General features: G+C 42.4%; 1 protein-coding gene across 1 annotated transcript in view; it reads left to right on the plus strand.

Annotated features, from left to right (window-relative positions):
* The window catches only part of MOB1A (MOB kinase activator 1A), a 24,110-nt gene continuing 6,054 nt past the window's right edge, over positions 1-18,056 (plus strand). The window contains exons 1-5 of the mRNA XM_037886146.2: positions 1-339; positions 3,734-3,900; positions 5,386-5,479; positions 11,667-11,800; positions 15,034-15,197. Coding sequence (XP_037742074.2) covers positions 17-339; positions 3,734-3,900; positions 5,386-5,479; positions 11,667-11,800; positions 15,034-15,197 — 882 coding nt within the window. The 5' untranslated portion in view covers positions 1-16. The remainder of the gene's footprint in view (positions 340-3,733; positions 3,901-5,385; positions 5,480-11,666; positions 11,801-15,033; positions 15,198-18,056) is intronic.

The raw sequence follows: 18,056 nt of genomic DNA on the forward strand, positions 1-18,056 counted from the left end.
CGGGGGAGAAGAGCGGATGGGTGGGGGCGGGGGCTGTACCTCTAATGCCCCATCCCCCCTTCACCTTGTCCTCCATCCTGCCTCCCGTCCCCACCCGCTCCCTCGGCCAGCCAACCCCGCCTCTCCGCCCCGCCCTTTTCCTTGCCCGGGGGGCGGGGCCGCGCGCTCCTCTCGCGAGATCCTGCGCGCGGCCCCGCCCGGGCCGGCGCTCGCGGCGGGGAGGCAGTTGGCGGCTCGCTCTCGCTGCGCAGCTCAGGGCCGGACGCAGCCAGCGGCGCCTCCCCTCCCCCCGCCGGGACCCCCCGCCCCCTTCCGCAGCCTGAAGATGAGCTTCCTCTTGTGAGTGGCCGGGGGGCTCCCGGGGCGGGGGTCTGCTCGCTAGGCGGCGGCGGGGGGGGCCCGTGAAGAGGTTGGGGAGCGGGGAGGAGAGTTGGGGGTGGTCGGGGGGGCGGGATCTGTAGCCCGTGGGGTAGGAGGGGGGGCTCGGGGGGGGACCTGTGAAGAGGTTGGCGGGGGGAGGGAGGAGAATTGGGGGTGATCGCGGGGGGTGGGATCTGTAAGTCCGTGGGGTGGGGGGCGATCGGGGGGGGAGGAGAATTGGGGGGTGATTGGGGGGGCGGGATCTGTAAGTCCATGGGGTAGGAGGAGGGAGGATCGGGGGGGACCCATGAAGAGGTTGGGGGGAGAGAATTGGGGGTAATCGCGGGGGGTGGGATCTGTAGCCCGTGGAATAGGAGGGGGGAATTGGGGGGGGAGGAGAATTGGGGGTGATCGGGGGGGCGGGATTTGTAGCCCGTGGGGTAGGAGGGAGAAGATTGGGGGGGGGAAGACCTGTGAAGAGGTTGGAGGGGAGAGAATTGGGGGTGATCACGGGGGGTGGGATCTGTAGCCCGTGGAATAGGAGGGGGGAATCGGGGGGGGAGGAGAATTGGGGGTGATCACGGGGGGTGGGATCTGTAGGCCGTGGAATAGGAGGGAGGAATCGGGGGGGGGAGAATTGGGGGTGATCGGGGGGGGGCAGGATCTGTAGTCCGTGGGGTAGGAGGGGATGCTCGCTAGGCAGGGGTGGGACCTGTGAAGAGGTTTGGGAAGGGGGGAGGAGAACTGGGGATGATCGGAGATCTGTAGCCTGTGGGGGAGGATGGGGGGGGGATGACCCATCAAGAGGTTGGGGAGCGGGGAGGAGAATTGGGGGTGATTGGAGATCTGTAGCCTGTGGGGTAGGAGGGGGAGGATCGGGGGGGGGGGACCTGTGAAGAGGTTGGCGGGGGGAGGGAGGAGAGCTGGGGGTGATCGGGGGACAGGATCTGTAGCCCGTGGGGTAGGGGCGATGCTCATTCGGTGGGGGTGGGACCTGTGAAGAGGTTGGGGGGGAAGGTATCGGTGGCCTGTGGGGGGGTGGCTCTTGGCATGGGAAGTGGCACGGAGCGGGGGAAAGGGGGTTGGTGGCTCTCGGCCTGGTGGGGAGGGAATCCGTGAGCTGGGGGGTTGCAGACCCTGCATGTAGGGCAGGTGCCATGTGTGAGCAGGGAGGGTTGAGAGGAGGATTGCAGAATCCAGCCTGAAACCCCGGGTGCAGGGAACAGGGCTGTGACCTTTGGCAACCGGATAGATGTCCTCTATCATTCAGGTTTGACCCTGCTGCTCTAGGGGAGATGCTGGTGTAACGCCACAGACCCCAGTCGTGGGTGGGTGGGTGGATGGATGGAATCGAACCCAGGACCTCTGGAGCTTAGTGCATGAGCCTCTGCCGCATGAGCTAAAAGCCAACTGGCTGTTAGCTAAGGCCGTAGAACAAACTCATTCATCTCTCTCTAAGTGGTCTCAGTGCCACTAGATGGGACACAACACCACACAGTGTGTGGGTTACACTGGCATGGTTTGAAAGCTTGATGTGCTCAAGGCAGAGGCCTCTGTCATGTGCAGGGTGAACTCCACGGAGTCCAGAATCTGCACCGTTAGCATCTCGCCGTTGTCTCAGGCTGTACCAGGCAGCTAGTAGGACATGCATATGAGCCAAACGAGCTCGATTTGCTAGTGTATTGTTGGTAGTACCAAAGCTTTTGCACCAAACTAGTGTGTTTATTTCCACCATAGGGTTAACAGCAAAACTTTGGGCCTGATTCTCCTGTCACTTGCACTGGTGTAAATCACGGGTGTAAGCAAGAGAAGAATTAGCCCCCTGTTCATGGTCAACAAAGGCAAGTGGCTATTGCTGTTTAAGGATATCTGGATTCACCACTTTACATTCTGATAACCTGATTTTTCTGGCTATTTGTGTACATGGCCCCCTAAATTGCCATGTATTATTATTATTACTGCTACTTGTTGTTTGTATTGTAATGGCACCTTTGAGGCCCCGCTCAGGATCTGGACTCCAGTGGGATAGGCACTATTTGTCAGAAGAACCTGGTTTTATAATTAAATACAAATATATTTTTTTCTTTGTGTCCTTTCTGCTCACAAAGGGTCTGATTCGGCGACTCTTACTTGGGTTGACTAATGTGCACAAATAGATTCATTGATTTCAATGGGACTGTTCTCATAAGTACTATTCAATATGAGAAAAGCTCCCGGTATCCAGCCCAAACGTGTAATTGGCTGGTAGTCTGGATCATCATACGTATGTCCAGGAAAATACAGATTTTTAACAATGAATTACGGCCATTTCTGCTGAACAGCATGCTGGGCTTTTGAAGGTGATGTTCATAATTGTTTAAAAACGGGATGGAAAGGAGAGGTAACTATGCTGGGAGTTAGGGTGATCACTATAGCCTTTGATCCTAGGTAAAGGATTCCTGTATGATTATTGTTTTTTTTGCAGTATGGTCTGTAACGACACTTGTATTTTTTGCATATACTCAATGTGATGTGGTTCTGTAGATAACTGTTTTCTATAATTATTTGGGTTTATCTCTCCATCAGCAAATCTGTCGTGCTGGTGAACATTGTATCACATGAAACAGTTGCTATTAGAGAAGGACTGGCTAAAATGGGTCGGGGAACCTAGGTAGCCAGGACTCTTAGGTTCTAATTCCAACTTTGACCAGTGATTTGATATATGACCTTGGACATGCATTAACCTATCTATTCCTCAGTTTCCCTGTTTGTAAAATGGGAATATTTACCTGCCTCACAGGGTGTTGTGAGATTAAATTGTTGGTAACGGACTCTGAACTCCTTGGCTGAAAGGTACTATAAAAGTTTTTTAAAAAATTGTCATGCAAAATATTCAATCATACTTTAAACGCATTGCCAATGAGTTGACTGATGTAAATAATTGCATGGGGCAACATGCTATAACTCTCACTCACATGATTATTCTCACTGAAGTATTTTCATGTCTAAGGACTACATTCATAAGCATTTCATGGTCAGGCCCCAAACTTGAAATGAAATCTAATTGGTTAAATTTCAACCACATTCTGTTCAGTGTTTCTTACAGTAATTCATGTCATGTGGTTGTATGGTATGGTCTTGTCACGAAAACTTACCAGCCCAGGCACAAAATCTGCTCACCCTGCTCTTTTACCAGAGAGGTAATAATGAAAAACATAATGTCACTTGCCAGGAGCAAGGAGAACTCATCAAGGCTAGTATAGTACACAGATAAATGTGCCGTTAGATGTTTAATAAAATATGAGAATATATAGTCTTTGGAATTAAAAGTTCCACTTCGAAATGTAGAACTACTATTGACAACATAATTGAAAATCCATTTCTGTTCTATCAGTGGCAGTCGGTCCTCTAAAACGTTCAAACCCAAGAAGAATATTCCTGAAGGCTCCCATCAGTACGAGCTCTTGAAACATGCAGAAGCAACCTTGGGAAGTGGTAATCTTAGACAAGCAGTTATGTTGCCAGAAGGAGAGGACCTCAATGAATGGATTGCAGTTAACAGTAAGTCCTTAGAAAAAATAACTGGCCTGCATACTTGAGAAAACTGCATTTTAAAGCATCTTTTCACACTTACAAATATTGACTGGATACTTCATTTTTAGATTTATCGACTGTCAATGGGATTTTGGCTCCTAAGTGCCTAAATCCCTTCTGAAAATGTGATTTAGGCTCCTAAATCAGTTAGGCGTTGTGAGGCTGTGTGCAGCAACACCTACATACCTGAAGAATCTGAGCCTAATTCTTTTGAGGGGAGAGGGATATTTCCAAACCAATATTTCTCTGTTCATGTTATTTTTGCTTTTTGTTTTATTATATTGGATTACTAAGCAAACAGTAACTGTCACAGGCTTCAAAAAGAACGTTAGTGGTGCCTAGAACATGTGTCACATTCTCACCGTTTAACTCTTGGTTTATGCTCAGATGACATTCTGTCAGGCAGGAATGTGTGTGATGGAAGCTTGTAGACACTCTCCATATTTTCCAAGACATGCACCATATAAACATAGTATCTTTTGTACATAATATGAACACTGGATCAATTTTGATAATTTAAAACTATTAATAAATGTGGATTCATTTTTATTTAATAGCAGTTTAAGTAATCTTGTTGTTCAACTACGATAAAACTCCTATCTTGACTAATTCACTGGCAACACGAGTGTCAATTCCAAGCTGGACTACAATGAAACAATTTAAACTAGACTTCCCCTTTTTAAAAGGGTTTCCAGGTATAGTCTAATCTATACTAATATATTCTAAGAAATTTTAAGTGGCTGTTCTCAAACTAAACAAGAAAATTATATACAGGCTATCTTTGGTCTGAAAGTGTCTGCCTTAAATTGTAATGAGCACATTGTAATACCCTTGTTTTACTAGTGGAGTAATAATCAGTACAAGGATTGGGAATTTTTTTTTTTCTGAGCAGTCCTTTAGGACTAGTGGTTAGAAAAAGATTACTGATCCTGAAAATGTTTGCACTGGTCTTCAAACTAAAGACTTTGAAAGTCATTTCGGCATGATTTTAGCGTGTGATATTTTACCACTACACTTACAGATTAATGCTGACTCCCTGTATTGTTTGCAAGCTGGGGAGTCTATTTTCAGATGTTAAGACATTGGTTTTCAGCACTCTAAGGTTTTGAGCTTGGCAGCCACTACATGGCTTTCCCAAAAGATTGAATGCAACCAAGGGAAATTGCACACTAGACTTAAATATTTTAGTGAAATAGGATTATGGTGTTCCAATAAAAAAAAAAAAGGTCAGATCAAAATGGCTAGAGAATAGAAATCTTCACTCTGAGAAGGTTGTTACTGGCAGTGTGATGCAATACAGAATGAAAACCACTTTTCTCTGAAAATGATATGTTGTGTTCACACTAGTGATGATGGTATTTCCATCTGACCAGATAATCCACCAGAGAAGATAACATCAACATAAGTCTTTAAATTCCATGTACACTTAAAGTTGATGTGTTATCTTTGCAGCTGTGGATTTCTTCAATCAGATCAATATGTTATATGGGACCATCACAGAATTCTGCACAGAAGCAAGCTGTCCAGTGATGTCTGCTGGACCAAGGTAGGAAACTCACTGCAGTATACCAGCCGTAATATATAAACAGGGGTAGGTCACAAATATAAAAAAACATGCAACATTAATGGAAAAAGAACAGATAATCATTTGGTGTTTTATAGCCTCATTGTCATGCCCCCATGAATTATTTCCTATCCCCCCACATACAGCACTGCAAAATTGACAAGGTGCATTTTGGGGAACTTTGCGTTCTTGTGAGCTATCGGGTACTGGTGCTGTCAGAGGGAGGTTGTTGAACTTAGAGATATCATTGGTCCAATCTGATGTCTTTAATACTGTATATTTACACAGGAGTGAAGGATGGGTCACAACATTATCTCTGTTGGTCTGAAGATCACAGAGATTCCTGTCATATTCATGATCCAAATATATTGATTCAGTGAAACTTTTTTTCAAGAAAACATTTTGTTTTAAAGCACCTTAGTTAAGTTACAGAACTGCATATTAATCTATTGATCAAGAATCTTTTTTTAGATTATTCACATGTGTGAAGAATTTACTCAGACCACTTATGCTGATTTTGAAAACTAAAAAATAATTGTTTTCACTTCATTAACACCCACCCACCCACAGCATCTAGGCTCTGTACCTAGGGGTAGAAAGTCATAAATTCTGTCCAGTGACCTCACCCGGCGGAGATGGATGGCTGGAAATAGGGGAAGCTGAATGGTCATGATTATACTGGTTCAAAACAGGAAGGAGAGCCTTCTCACGAACTCCAGACTTCTTTCAGAAGAATACAAAACATATATGAGAAACTCAGCAATATAATAGACTACTTGCTTTGTTGTCACAAACATTAATATATCGAGCCCAATGCTGAATATCTCATAAAAGCCCTTTGCTTTATTTGGACTAGTGACTTTTGTAGTAACATGCTCCATTTTTTAAAAATTTTTTATTATTATTATTTTTTAATTTGGTGTAGGTTGTGTTCTCCATGCCAAGTATACACAGTATTCTGAATTCTTGCAGCGGTAATGGACTCTTGTTTTGTAGCTTCACACATGTCCACAAAACTTTCCATGCACTCATAAAGCATTGTGGTTTTTAGCAGCACAAGATCAGATGTGTTATCTACTGGAGCAACCTAATAGTGCCAGTTGTTCTGTGGAAAGGGTCTAGTCATCTCAAAGGAAGGCTCATGTATATCTTGTGGTGGGAAGGGATATGCTCTTGTGGCAAAGTGTTGCAGGCAGTAGGTCTGATGTCTTGTGGGGGTAAAGGGAAGTACATGATGGGTTTGAATGCACATGGGAGTTGTCTCATATTCAGATGCGTCTAATATGGCAGGTAGCACATATAAAGCATCTCTTTCGGGGCAGAAAGAAACAAGTTTCACTACAGGTTTTTTTTTTCTTCCAGCAGTTTACTGCAAACACTGACTAGATTAGAGCTTAGTGGCACATGCCACAGCTAGGTATTCTGATTGTGGCATTTCTTCTGGAGGTGTAGAAGATTTTTGTTTACTATAGTCAGCAATGACTAATGAAGGTTTACAACTATGACTCAGTGAAAAAGGAGTCTGGCTGACCTGCAGTATTCAGTGTAAAACCGTGTCCTATGATTTCATTTTATTTGTTAACTGGTAATATCTAGGCTTGAAAGTTTTAGCTTAGAAAGTTCCTGTTTCTATATTTGGTGTGATTTCCTTTCAACACTTCCTGTTTGAACTGGAACACTTGATGTCTGCTTTTAGTTTGACTGTTGGGGTTTGTTAGCGAGAGAGAAACTTCGTATGAGTAAAGTATGCAGTTTTTCCAAGTTTTCTGCGTAACACTGCAGAACTCAGATTGCTTTTTTGGAGGAGTACTGTCAATTCCTACATAAAGGTTTGGGTGGTCCCTTGAAATTACTTAGATCACAAAACCCTGTGCATCAGTCTCAGACTCAGGGTTTCAAATGTACTTTTGCAGATGTACAGTCTTGCTGATGTCTTCAGAGCTTGAATTGCCTTTGCTCTCCTTACTGGAAGCTAATGGAGGGACATATGATTCATGATCAGCAAAAGGATGTTAGCAGCAATAGATACTGCATATAATTCCTCAAACTAGTTTCCTCAACATTCCCTGAAAACAATTTTTAAAATGGGACTCTAGTTGCCAGCTTTAACTTAACTTTTTTTTTTTAAATATATAGAGGTCACTTTCTTCAGGATCAAAATTATTAAATTTCACTCATTACAAAGTAACTGATGATCTGAATTAAAACACTTCTATTGTGGTAGCACCAAAGGCCCCAGTCTAGATTTGGACTCCTGTGTGAGGCACTGTAGAAACACAGATAAAGGAACAGTCCCTGCTCTAATGAGCTTACACTCGAAGGCTCTGATTCCTCAAACAATTAGCTATGTGTTCAACTTTAAGCATTAGTCATTCTGTTGACTTCAAGCGATTCTATAGAGGTCTGCTGTATGGTTTTCGTTGCAGGATCAGGGCCTGAACGTTTTAAATAACTTCTTTAACAAATGATGCTAAAGCATTTAGCAAAACAACATCCATTTTCCTGCAAATGCTTTTCCTGAATAGTAGTCCACTGGACTTTAATGGAATTAGTCATACATTATATTTGCATGTATAAAGGCTTCAGTATTCAGCCCTAGGTAAATTGTAATAAGACTTAAAAAAAAAAAAAAATTCCCTCAAATGTTTATAGAGCACCAGTTCCCTTGTGAATTATATAGGTCCTTGCAAGCCTTCAAGTGAGCCAAATTTTCACTGTACCCTATGGGATTCCCTAGCACAAAGAGCTTGTACAATCAGACCCCAGATAGATGTTTTTGTAATACTGGCTAAATCCTAATGAGCTACACTCATGACTCTGTTTTTCCTTCCATCTCTAGCATTCAACAGTTGTGGTCAGTTTCTGCTTGGTAACTGCAGGATAACATGCCAAACTTATAACTTCTTTCCTTCTCCTACAACCAGTAATCTATCTATCTATATGGTTTGGTCAGCTCATCTTCTTGTTCTGGCTCAGCTCGCTGGCTACTGCTTGCTACCGCAACTGGTCTGAGCTGAGCTTTCTTTGTTCTCATGGTGTCAAGTGTCAGAGGGGTCGCCGTGTTAGTTTGGATCTGTAAAAGTGGCAAAGAGTCCTGTGGCACCATATAGACTAAGACGTATTGGAGCATAAGCTTTCATGGGTGAATACATCCAATGAAGTGGGTATTCACCCACGAAAGCTTATGCTCCAATACGTCTGTTAGTCTATAAGGTGCCACAGGACTCTTCGCCGTTTGTTCTGATGGATGCCCGTTTAATGAGGAATATAGTACATATAATACAGTGCCTTCTAAGTGTAATTTTTTTACATGTATCTTCAGTTCCTCCGCAAATGCCTTTTTGACTAAAATTTTCTTCTTTTTTCCAGTCCCAAATGATTTTTTTGCATGTAATTTGGGGGTGGGGTAAAAGGGAACTTGGAAGACAGTCAGCTAGGCTGAGCATGAGAACATTGGTGAAAACTACAATTAAGGCATTTTTCAAATGTGCTTTTTTAGCATGTTGGAATAACTCGAATGGTTTTGGTTTAAAATTTAGCACATCTCTCAGCCACAGAAAAGGTTCACTCTTCATTTTGCCAAGTTTTGGAAAAATGTAAGAAATAAAGATGCATAGTATTTTCCTTCCCGATTTAAGGGCACACATAGCGCAGTTATGGGTATACACCATTTTTGGATATTCACATACAGACTTTGCTCCTCTGGACCCTCCTGTATCCTGGCAGCTGTCTGTACTGAACTAGTCCTTCTGGTTGCCTTCTTCCCTTCCCTCCCACCAATGGCGGGCAAGATTCAGAGTTAATGTGAGTTTATTGATGATGTGTGAGATCATTGACTTACATGCTGAATGGGCAGACGGAACGGGTGTATTAGGAAAAGCAACCAACAGAATGCTTTATATTAGACAGTCTTACACACTCCTCTCCTAGCTTCTCAATGCATACATCCCACCAACGTAACTTTATTATCTCTGAATTTTGCCTAGTATTAGAGGGGGCCTGGAAGGTGGGACACGCACTTAAAATTTTCAGCTTCCTATGCTATGGGTTATTCATCCCAGAATGCACTGTGTCCAGAGTGGATGCTTTGAAATGAAAAGCGCTATGGCTCATTAGAAAGACTGCCAGGACAGCTGGGTCTCAGTGCCTCTAATTTCACACTTCATGCACTGCCTGGTGCACAGTGTACTCTGAAGTACACTCCCACAGAGTGTAGGAAACATAACTTGCATAAACCCTGTAATAAACTCATTAGCACTCTCCCTTTAGTGATTTTTGTTTAATTTTATTACAAAATTAAACTTGTTCTGTGGTATGGTTCAGAGTTTAAAATGTCAGAAACCAGGAGCATAAGAACATAAAATGGTCACAGTGAGTCAGACCAATGGTCCATCTAGCTCAGTATCCTGTCTCTGACAGTGGCCAGGGCCAGGTGCTTCACAGAGAATGAACAGAACAGGGCAGTTTTGAGCGATCCATTCCTTGTCCATCCAATCCCAGCTTCTAGCAGTTGGAGGCTTAAAGACATGTGAAGCATGGGGTTGCATCCCTGACTAACTTGGCTAATAGCCATGGATGGACCTATCGTCCATGAACTCATCTAATCCTTTTTTGAACCCAGTTATGCTGTTGGCCTTCATGGCATCCCATCATAACAAGTTCCACCGATTGACTGTACATTTTGTGAAGAAGTAATTCCTTATGTTTGTGTTAAATCTGCTGCCTATTCATTTCATTGGGCGACTCTTGGTTTTTGTGTTATGTGACAGAGTAAATAACACTTCCCTATTTGCTTTCTCAACACCACTCATTATTTTGTAGATCCCAATCCTTTCTATTTTCCTCACTAGGATTGAACTTCCAATTTTTAAAAGGCCTCTAATGGCTTCTTTTAGTCTGTAGTTTTGTCTAGACATGGTGGCATTTTTTTGGTCCTCTTACTGTTTTCTTTTATTTGAGGTATACATTTAAAAATACCATAATAGAGGCTCAAACTAAAGAATCTCCATGCAGTTTGCAGGCATTTCCCCCTTACAACTGCTCCTTTTAATTAGCTTCCTCATTTTTGTGTAGTTCCCTTTTTTGAAGTTAAATGCTGCTGTGGTGGGTTTCTCTGGCCTCTTTCTCCCCTCAAGGATGTTAAATTTAATTACATTAAAGATATAGGGCCAGATCCTCATCTGGCATAAATTGATATAGCTTCATTGACTTCAGTGGAGCTATGCCAGTTCACACTAGATGAGGATCTGGCCCATGATTTCCATGTCAAGTGTGTCACATTGCACATTTTAAGACATTAAAGTTAATTCTACACACAGAATCATAAAATACTACATATTCGCAAGGTACCCTGGTTACATTTAAAGTTGGGACTCTGTCTTTGACTCTGTTACTGCATATAGAACGTCAACTATAATGCAATATTCATTGTTATGTATACTTCTACCATAACTCAGGAACGATGGGTTCAAGCCCAAAGAAACCATTATGAAATATTAAAGGCAATGCTATATCAAATGATTCAAATAGCAACTGGAAATAGGGACTGCTGGCTTTTGTCCCCAGCTCGGACTTGTTGGGCAAGCTATTTCATTTCTCTGTGTATCAGTTTACTTCAGCTTTTTAAAAATCTTTACCTTCCCAATAGATTATAAAGAAAGAGAACCATCTTTATTGCGTTGCAGTGGTTTCTGGCCCAGACCCTTCACTCCAGGGCAAGCAGGACAAGGGATTGCTGCAGAGGCAGTTCACTTAAATTTTGGAAGGGGAAAATGGGACCTCTCTAGTATACCTCCTCATGGAGGCTCAAGGAGCATTATTAATTGGCTCTAAAGGGAGCTGTGGTCAGCTCTCCTCAATTGCACAATCGCCACGTTGTACGCTTTGTGGAAACAATAGGAAGTGGAGAGTCTAAACCGTAAGAAAAAGAAACTAACACAATTGTGTGTAAAAATGACATGGAAGCTGGTTTAAGCCAGAACCCAAAATTCCAATTTCCTGGTTGGGTTCTGATCGAGCCCCTTTTTTAATCATTGTTCAGCTAAAAAAAATTTGTTTGCACTACCATTGTTTAACAAGTAAAACAGGGAGAGCCTGTGTCTAATAAAGAAGTATCTGAAAAAGTAAAATTATTTTTCTTTGTTTAAAGAAACCTTGGTTTTTTCCATAGGTATGAATACCACTGGGCAGATGGTACCAATATAAAGAAACCAATTAAATGTTCAGCTCCGAAGTACATTGATTATTTGATGACATGGGTTCAGGACCAGTTGGATGATGAAACCCTCTTTCCTTCAAAGATTGGTAAGTGAAATCATGACATTCGTGCACTAGGCAGGGGAATACTGTGGTGGTGAGGGCTGTAAAAGTACTTAGCTGCATTAGAGAGAAGCTATGGTGGCAGTCACTGGTTGTTGGAGTATTTCTCTTGTTATATCCTATTTTTAACTGGATAATACTGGTATAAAAATTCATCTAGTCTGAAGTTGGGAATCCAGGCTCTCTCTTTTCAAATCATGTCACCCAGTCCTTCCTGTGTGAATATATACAATGGGTAGAGCTGCAGATTTGTCACAGCATTTAAAAAAAATAATCACAGAGTAGTTACGGTACATTTAGTAAAAGTCATGGGTTTTGTGACAAATGAAGAGGTGGGACGGAGGGGTGCAGGCGCTGGAGATCAAGCCTGCCCCGTGCTCACCCTTTAGGGGTAGCTCTTGTCCTTTGGGCTTGGACCCAGCTCCCCACTCCAGGTGTTGCAACCTGGTGCATGGAGTCATAGCACTGCTCAAGTTTGGTCTGGGTGCCTGTCCATCATGATATGATGCACAAGCAGCTGGGACAAACTTGAGCACCATTGCAACACCATGCACCAGGTCACAACACCACTAACTCAAATTTGGCCTGGCCTCCCACTCGTCATGGTAGAGGGGCAGCTAGGCCAAACCTGAGCAGCATTGTGACCCCGTGTGCCAGTTTGCAATGCCCAAAGCTGGAAATCAGGCCCAGCCCCATGGGACAGGAGCGACAAGCAGTCGCTGTTGCAGGGCGAGTTTATTGAAGTCATGGACACAGAGACAGGTCGTGGACGCATGGGAAAGTCATGGTATCTGTGACATTTTTCCCATGATGACAAACTTGCAGCTATGATAGTGGGGTAGATTCTGATCCTATAATCATTAGAACAGTGGTGGGAAACGTGTAGCCCGCAGACCACACATGACCTGTCAGGATAATCTGCCAGGAACGGCAAACTTCGGCCACTGGGAGCTGCGGGTGACTGTGCCTGCAGACGGTCAATGTAAGCAAACTGTCTCACGGCTTGCCAGCAGATTACCCTGATCGGCCGCAGGTTGCCTACCACTGCACTAGAACTAGAATTTAACACCATCCCTCGTAAAGTCTCACCTCAAATCTGTGTCTTTACTGAAGCTACTGTATGTCAGGTTCACATCTCCAAATAAGCTGAAAAATCTAATCTCAAAGTTTCTAAGTGATAGAAATCTCCCATGGTGAAGATTAGGGGGTATAATATGGCCAAGAAAGTAAACTCCAGTAAGAACAAACTCAAAACTCTTCAAATGAGATTTGTTGCCAGGTGTTTGCCAGCTATGGACTTTATTTTGAAATTTGTTTAAAATAAGAAAAAGTTCTTGTTCTTTGCAGTGCATCCTAAAAGCTCTCTTATTGGTAGACATGATGTTGTGTAGAGTAGTTAAAAGGTATCATTTAAAAATCTAATGTTTCAAACACTTAAGGATCAATTAGCTGCCCAAACCTCACTGAAAATTAATACTGCTTCATAGATTATACAGTACATGCCCTGCAATCTGTGGTTTACCCCAACTGGGTACGTCTGGGTAAAAACTACTTGCGAATTGTCTCCAGTAGGATTTTGCATCAAGAAACCTAACAGCATAAAAATGCACCTTTTTTGCAATGAAGACTTAGCCTAAGTACACAAGTATCATGGTTCCAGTTACATAATTCACTTGTAACCCAAATAAAGAGAGAAAGTTGAAAGTGTTTCCTGCTCTGAATGGGAGAGGGGAGGAACAAACTATGGACCACCACTGTTTAAAATGCTTAACTTTTCCTTATAAATCAAATCTCGTACTGAATTTAATTCAATGTGCAGATTTTTGGGGTAGAAAAAGCAGTAAACATTTCCATATGTTATGATCCCCTATTTTGCTGTCTACTAATACTTGTTTGTTGAAGTAAGTATAGAGTGACTTAACTAATCCATTTAAGTCACTTAGTTGTTTTTTTGTAATCAATTTAAATGAGCTTGAAGCTTTGTAAATGTAATTTGAAAATGTGTTCTTTTGCAAATGTAGGTTAAAATGTATAATGAACTACATTGTAATTTGTTTTTATATGTAATTATTGGTAGGGGATCTTGTCTGAATTTTATAAAACTGTTAGTCAAAAAAATCCTGCAGACGTGTTCCTACAGTAATATGAATAGCTGCAAGGACTTCAGTGGGATTATGCATGGTTAGTGTTAAAATGGTGCATAAGTGTCTGCAGCATTAGGGAATAAATTAGTATTTTTATTGAAAATTCCTCTGGATGGTATAAAATCTTTGTGACTTGAAAACAAAATTGCTTCAGTTTAAGAGTTATTTAGACTTTCGATTTGTTAACACCGTTAGGATGAACATTTTTAGGATACTGGCCAAAATTTTTAAAGTCCATAATTAGGCTTCTAAGGGTGAGATCTTTGAAAGTATCTAAGTGACTAAAGAGTACTAGTCCCATTGATTTAAAATCCTTATGGAGTATAGCTAAGGCCCCAATCCTGCAGACACTTACACACATGCTTTACTTCACTTCCATAAATAGTCCCATTAATGTCAATGGGACTGCCCATAGTAGCAGAGATAAGCTTGTATGTAAATGTGTGTGGGATTGGGGCCTAAGAAGCTCTCCAAAACGGAGTTAACTCTTTTTTTACAGATTAGGGTGATAATTTAAATGACTTGCCTTGTGTGGTCACACAGGAAGTCCATATCAGAACAAGAATTAGAATACAGATGTTAGATAATTAGACTTGGCCCCTATGGCCAGTGGGTATCCCATCCCTATTCAGCCAAGCACTTTCGTTTATGATTGACTTCAGGGAGACTGTGTGCATGTTTAAAGTTAGACATGTGCATAAGTGCCTTGCTGAATCAGGGCCTATATGCACAAAGGGTCTGTTTTTTTATAAAGGTGCTAAGTCCCCTTAGTTCTTGTTGACTTCAAAGAGAACTGTGGATGCTCAGTAGTTTGTGGAAAGGGGATGTGAGTGATGCTTTGAATAAGTGATTTGCTCCATATCTCAGTTTCTTATATAATTTATTAAAAGTGTATTGACTAGATTTTTACAACTGAATAGAATAAGTTTTATGCCCTTACTGAAGCTTGGGGTTCATTGTTTCTGATTAAGTCTAGTGCCCTTTGGCAGAAAATTTTCATTCGGCAGCTGGGCTTTCTGCTTTCATTTATTAAACTGGATTAAAAAATGTTCTGCATTTGTTTGCACATTTCAGGTGTCCCTTTTCCTAAGAACTTCATGTCTGTGGCAAAGACTATATTGAAGCGTCTCTTTAGGGTCTATGCCCATATTTACCACCAGCACTTTGACTCTGTGATGCAGCTCCAGGAGGAGGCCCATCTCAACACCTCCTTTAAGCACTTTATCTTCTTTGTACAGGTAAGTTTTAAATTACTAGCTATTAGTCCTAAAGTGACTCATTCTACAGACAAATTTAAAGGGACACTATCAAGTTAAATCTGACCCAGATTATATAAAACAGATTTACAGAATCTACAAGACTAATACAAATGTTTCCATAAATGTTGATTTTTTTTTTTCCCAATGAGTCTGGGATTGCTAGGGAAGTTCCAGAAAACTGGAAGAAAGCTATGGGGCCAATATTTAACAAGGGTAAATGGGATCATCTGGGTAATTAGAGGCCTGTCAGTCTAACATTAATCCCAGGCAAGATAATGGAGCATCTGATAAAGGACTCGATTAATAAATAATTAAATGAAGGTAGTATAATTAATACCAAACAGGGGTTTATGGAAATTAGATACTGTCAGACTAACTTTTTTTATGAAATGACAAGTTTGGTTTATACAGACAATAGTGTTGACGCAGTATACTTGGACTTCTGTAAGGCATTTGACTTGGTACCTAAAGATATAAAATTAACATGGCACACATTAAGTGGATTAAAAGCTACCTAACTGATAGGTCTTCAAACATAATTGTAAATGGGGAATCGTCATTGAACAGGTGTGTTTCTAGTGGGGTGCTGCAGGGATCTGTTCTTGGCCCTACACTATTTAACATTTTTATAAATGATCTGGAAGAAAATAAAATCATCACTGACAAAGGTTGCATATGACATAAAAATTGGGAGAGCGGTAAATGATGAAGAGGGATGGGTCACTAATACAGAGTGCTCTGGATCGGTTGGTAAGCTTGGGCGCAAGCAAACCGTATGCATTTTACTACGGCTACATGTAAATGTATACATCTTGTCTGTCTTAGAGGATAGGGGACTCTATTCTGGGAAACTGACTGAAATAGATTGCGGGGGTTGTGGTGGATAATCAGCTGAACACATGCTCCCAGAGCAAAGCTGTAGCCCAAAGGGCTAATGCAATCCCTGGATGCATAAACAGGGGAATCTCAAGTAGAAATACGGATTTTTACCTTCCTATTTGGCACTGGTATAATGCTGCTGGAAATCCGTGTCCCCAAGGGTCAGTCCTAGGACCAGTCCTATTCAACTTATTCATAAATGATCTGGAGAAAGGGGTAAACAACGAGGTGGCAAAGTTTGCAGATGATACTAAACTGCTCAAGATAGTTAAGACCAAAGCAGACTGTGAAGAACTTCAAAAAGATTTCAAAAAACTAAGTGATTGGGCAACAAAATGGCAAATGACATTTAATGTGGATAAATGTACAGTAATGCACATTGGAAAAAATAACCCCAACTATACATACAATATGATGGGGGCTAATTTAGCTACAACTAATCTGGAGAAAAATCTTGGAGTCATCGTGGATAGTTCACTGAAGACGTCCACGCAGTGTGCAGCGGCAGTCAAAAAAGCAAACGGGATGTTAGGAATCATTAAAAAAGGGATAGAGAATAAGACGGAGAATATCTTATTGCCCTTATATAAATCCATGGTACGCCCACATCTTGAATATTGCATACAGATGTGGTCCCCTCATCTCAAAAAAGATATTCTGGCATTAGAAAAGGGCAACTAAAATGGTTAGGGATTTGGAACGAGTCCCGTATGAGAAGAGATTAAAGAGGCAAGGACTTTTCAGCTTGGAAAAGAGGAGACTAAGGGGGGTATGATAGAGGTCTATAAAATCATGAGTGGTGTGGAGAAAGCGAATAAGGAAAAGTTATTTACTTGTTCCCATAATATAAGAACTAGGGGCCACCAAGTGAAATTAATGGGTTTAAAACAAATAAAAGGAATTTCTTCTCTACTCAGCGCACAGTCAACCTGTGGAACTTCTTACCTGAGGAGGTTGTGAAGGCTAGGACTATAACAGGTGTGACAAAGTTCCTCCTCTACCTTGGTGGGTTCTGCGCTTATTGGCAGATTTGCTCACCTCAGAGGTTCACGGCAGCCCTCATTTCCGCCACTTTCATGGCTCAGATCTGCCTTTCACTCAGTTAGCCTCATCACTGGCCAGCATGGGGAAAAGGAAGAAGAACAATCCCCGCAGTCTCTGCTGATCCACCTAGTGGATCGGGGGAACAGGCCAGAGACCTTCCCTGTGGTGGAACCCACAGTCCAGGTCAACTCCTTCGGTATCAAGTAGAGATTTGGGGGGCACCCAGGCCCACCCTCTACTCCAGGTTCCAGCCCAGGGCCCTGTGGATTGCAGCGGTCTACAGTGGCTCCTGTAACAGTTGCGTGACAGCTACAATTCCCTGGGCTACTTCCCCATGGCCTCCTCCCAACACCTTCTTTATTCTCACCACAGGATCTTCCTTCTGATGTCTGGTAATGCTTGTACTTCTCAGTCTTCCAGTAGTACACCTTCTCACTCTCAGCTTCTTGCTCCTTATACCACAAACTGAAGTGAGCTCCTTTTAAAACCCAGGTACCCTAATCAGCCAGCCTGTCTTAATTGATTCTGGCAGCTTCTTGATTGGCTGCAGGTGTTCTAATCAGCCTGTCTGCCTTAATTGTTTCCAGAAAGTTCCTGATTGTTCTTGAACCTTCCCTGTTACGTTACTCAGGGGAAAGGGACCTACTTAACCTGGGGCTAATATATCTGCCTTCTATCACTCTCCTGTAGCCATCTGGCCTGACCCTGTCACACAGGTTTTAAAAGAGAACTGGAGAAATTCATGGAGGTTAAGTCCATTAATGGCTATTAGCTAGGATGGGTAAGGAATGGTGTCCCTAGCCGCTGTTTGTCAGAGGGTGGAGATGGATGGCAGGAGAGAGATCACTAGATTACCTGTTAAGTTCACTCCCTCTGGGGCACCTGGCATTGGCCACTGTCAGTAGACAGCATACT

This window comes from Chelonia mydas, chromosome 26, assembly GCF_015237465.2.
Source record: "Chelonia mydas isolate rCheMyd1 chromosome 26, rCheMyd1.pri.v2, whole genome shotgun sequence".
Lineage (NCBI taxonomy): Eukaryota > Metazoa > Chordata > Testudines > Cheloniidae > Chelonia > Chelonia mydas.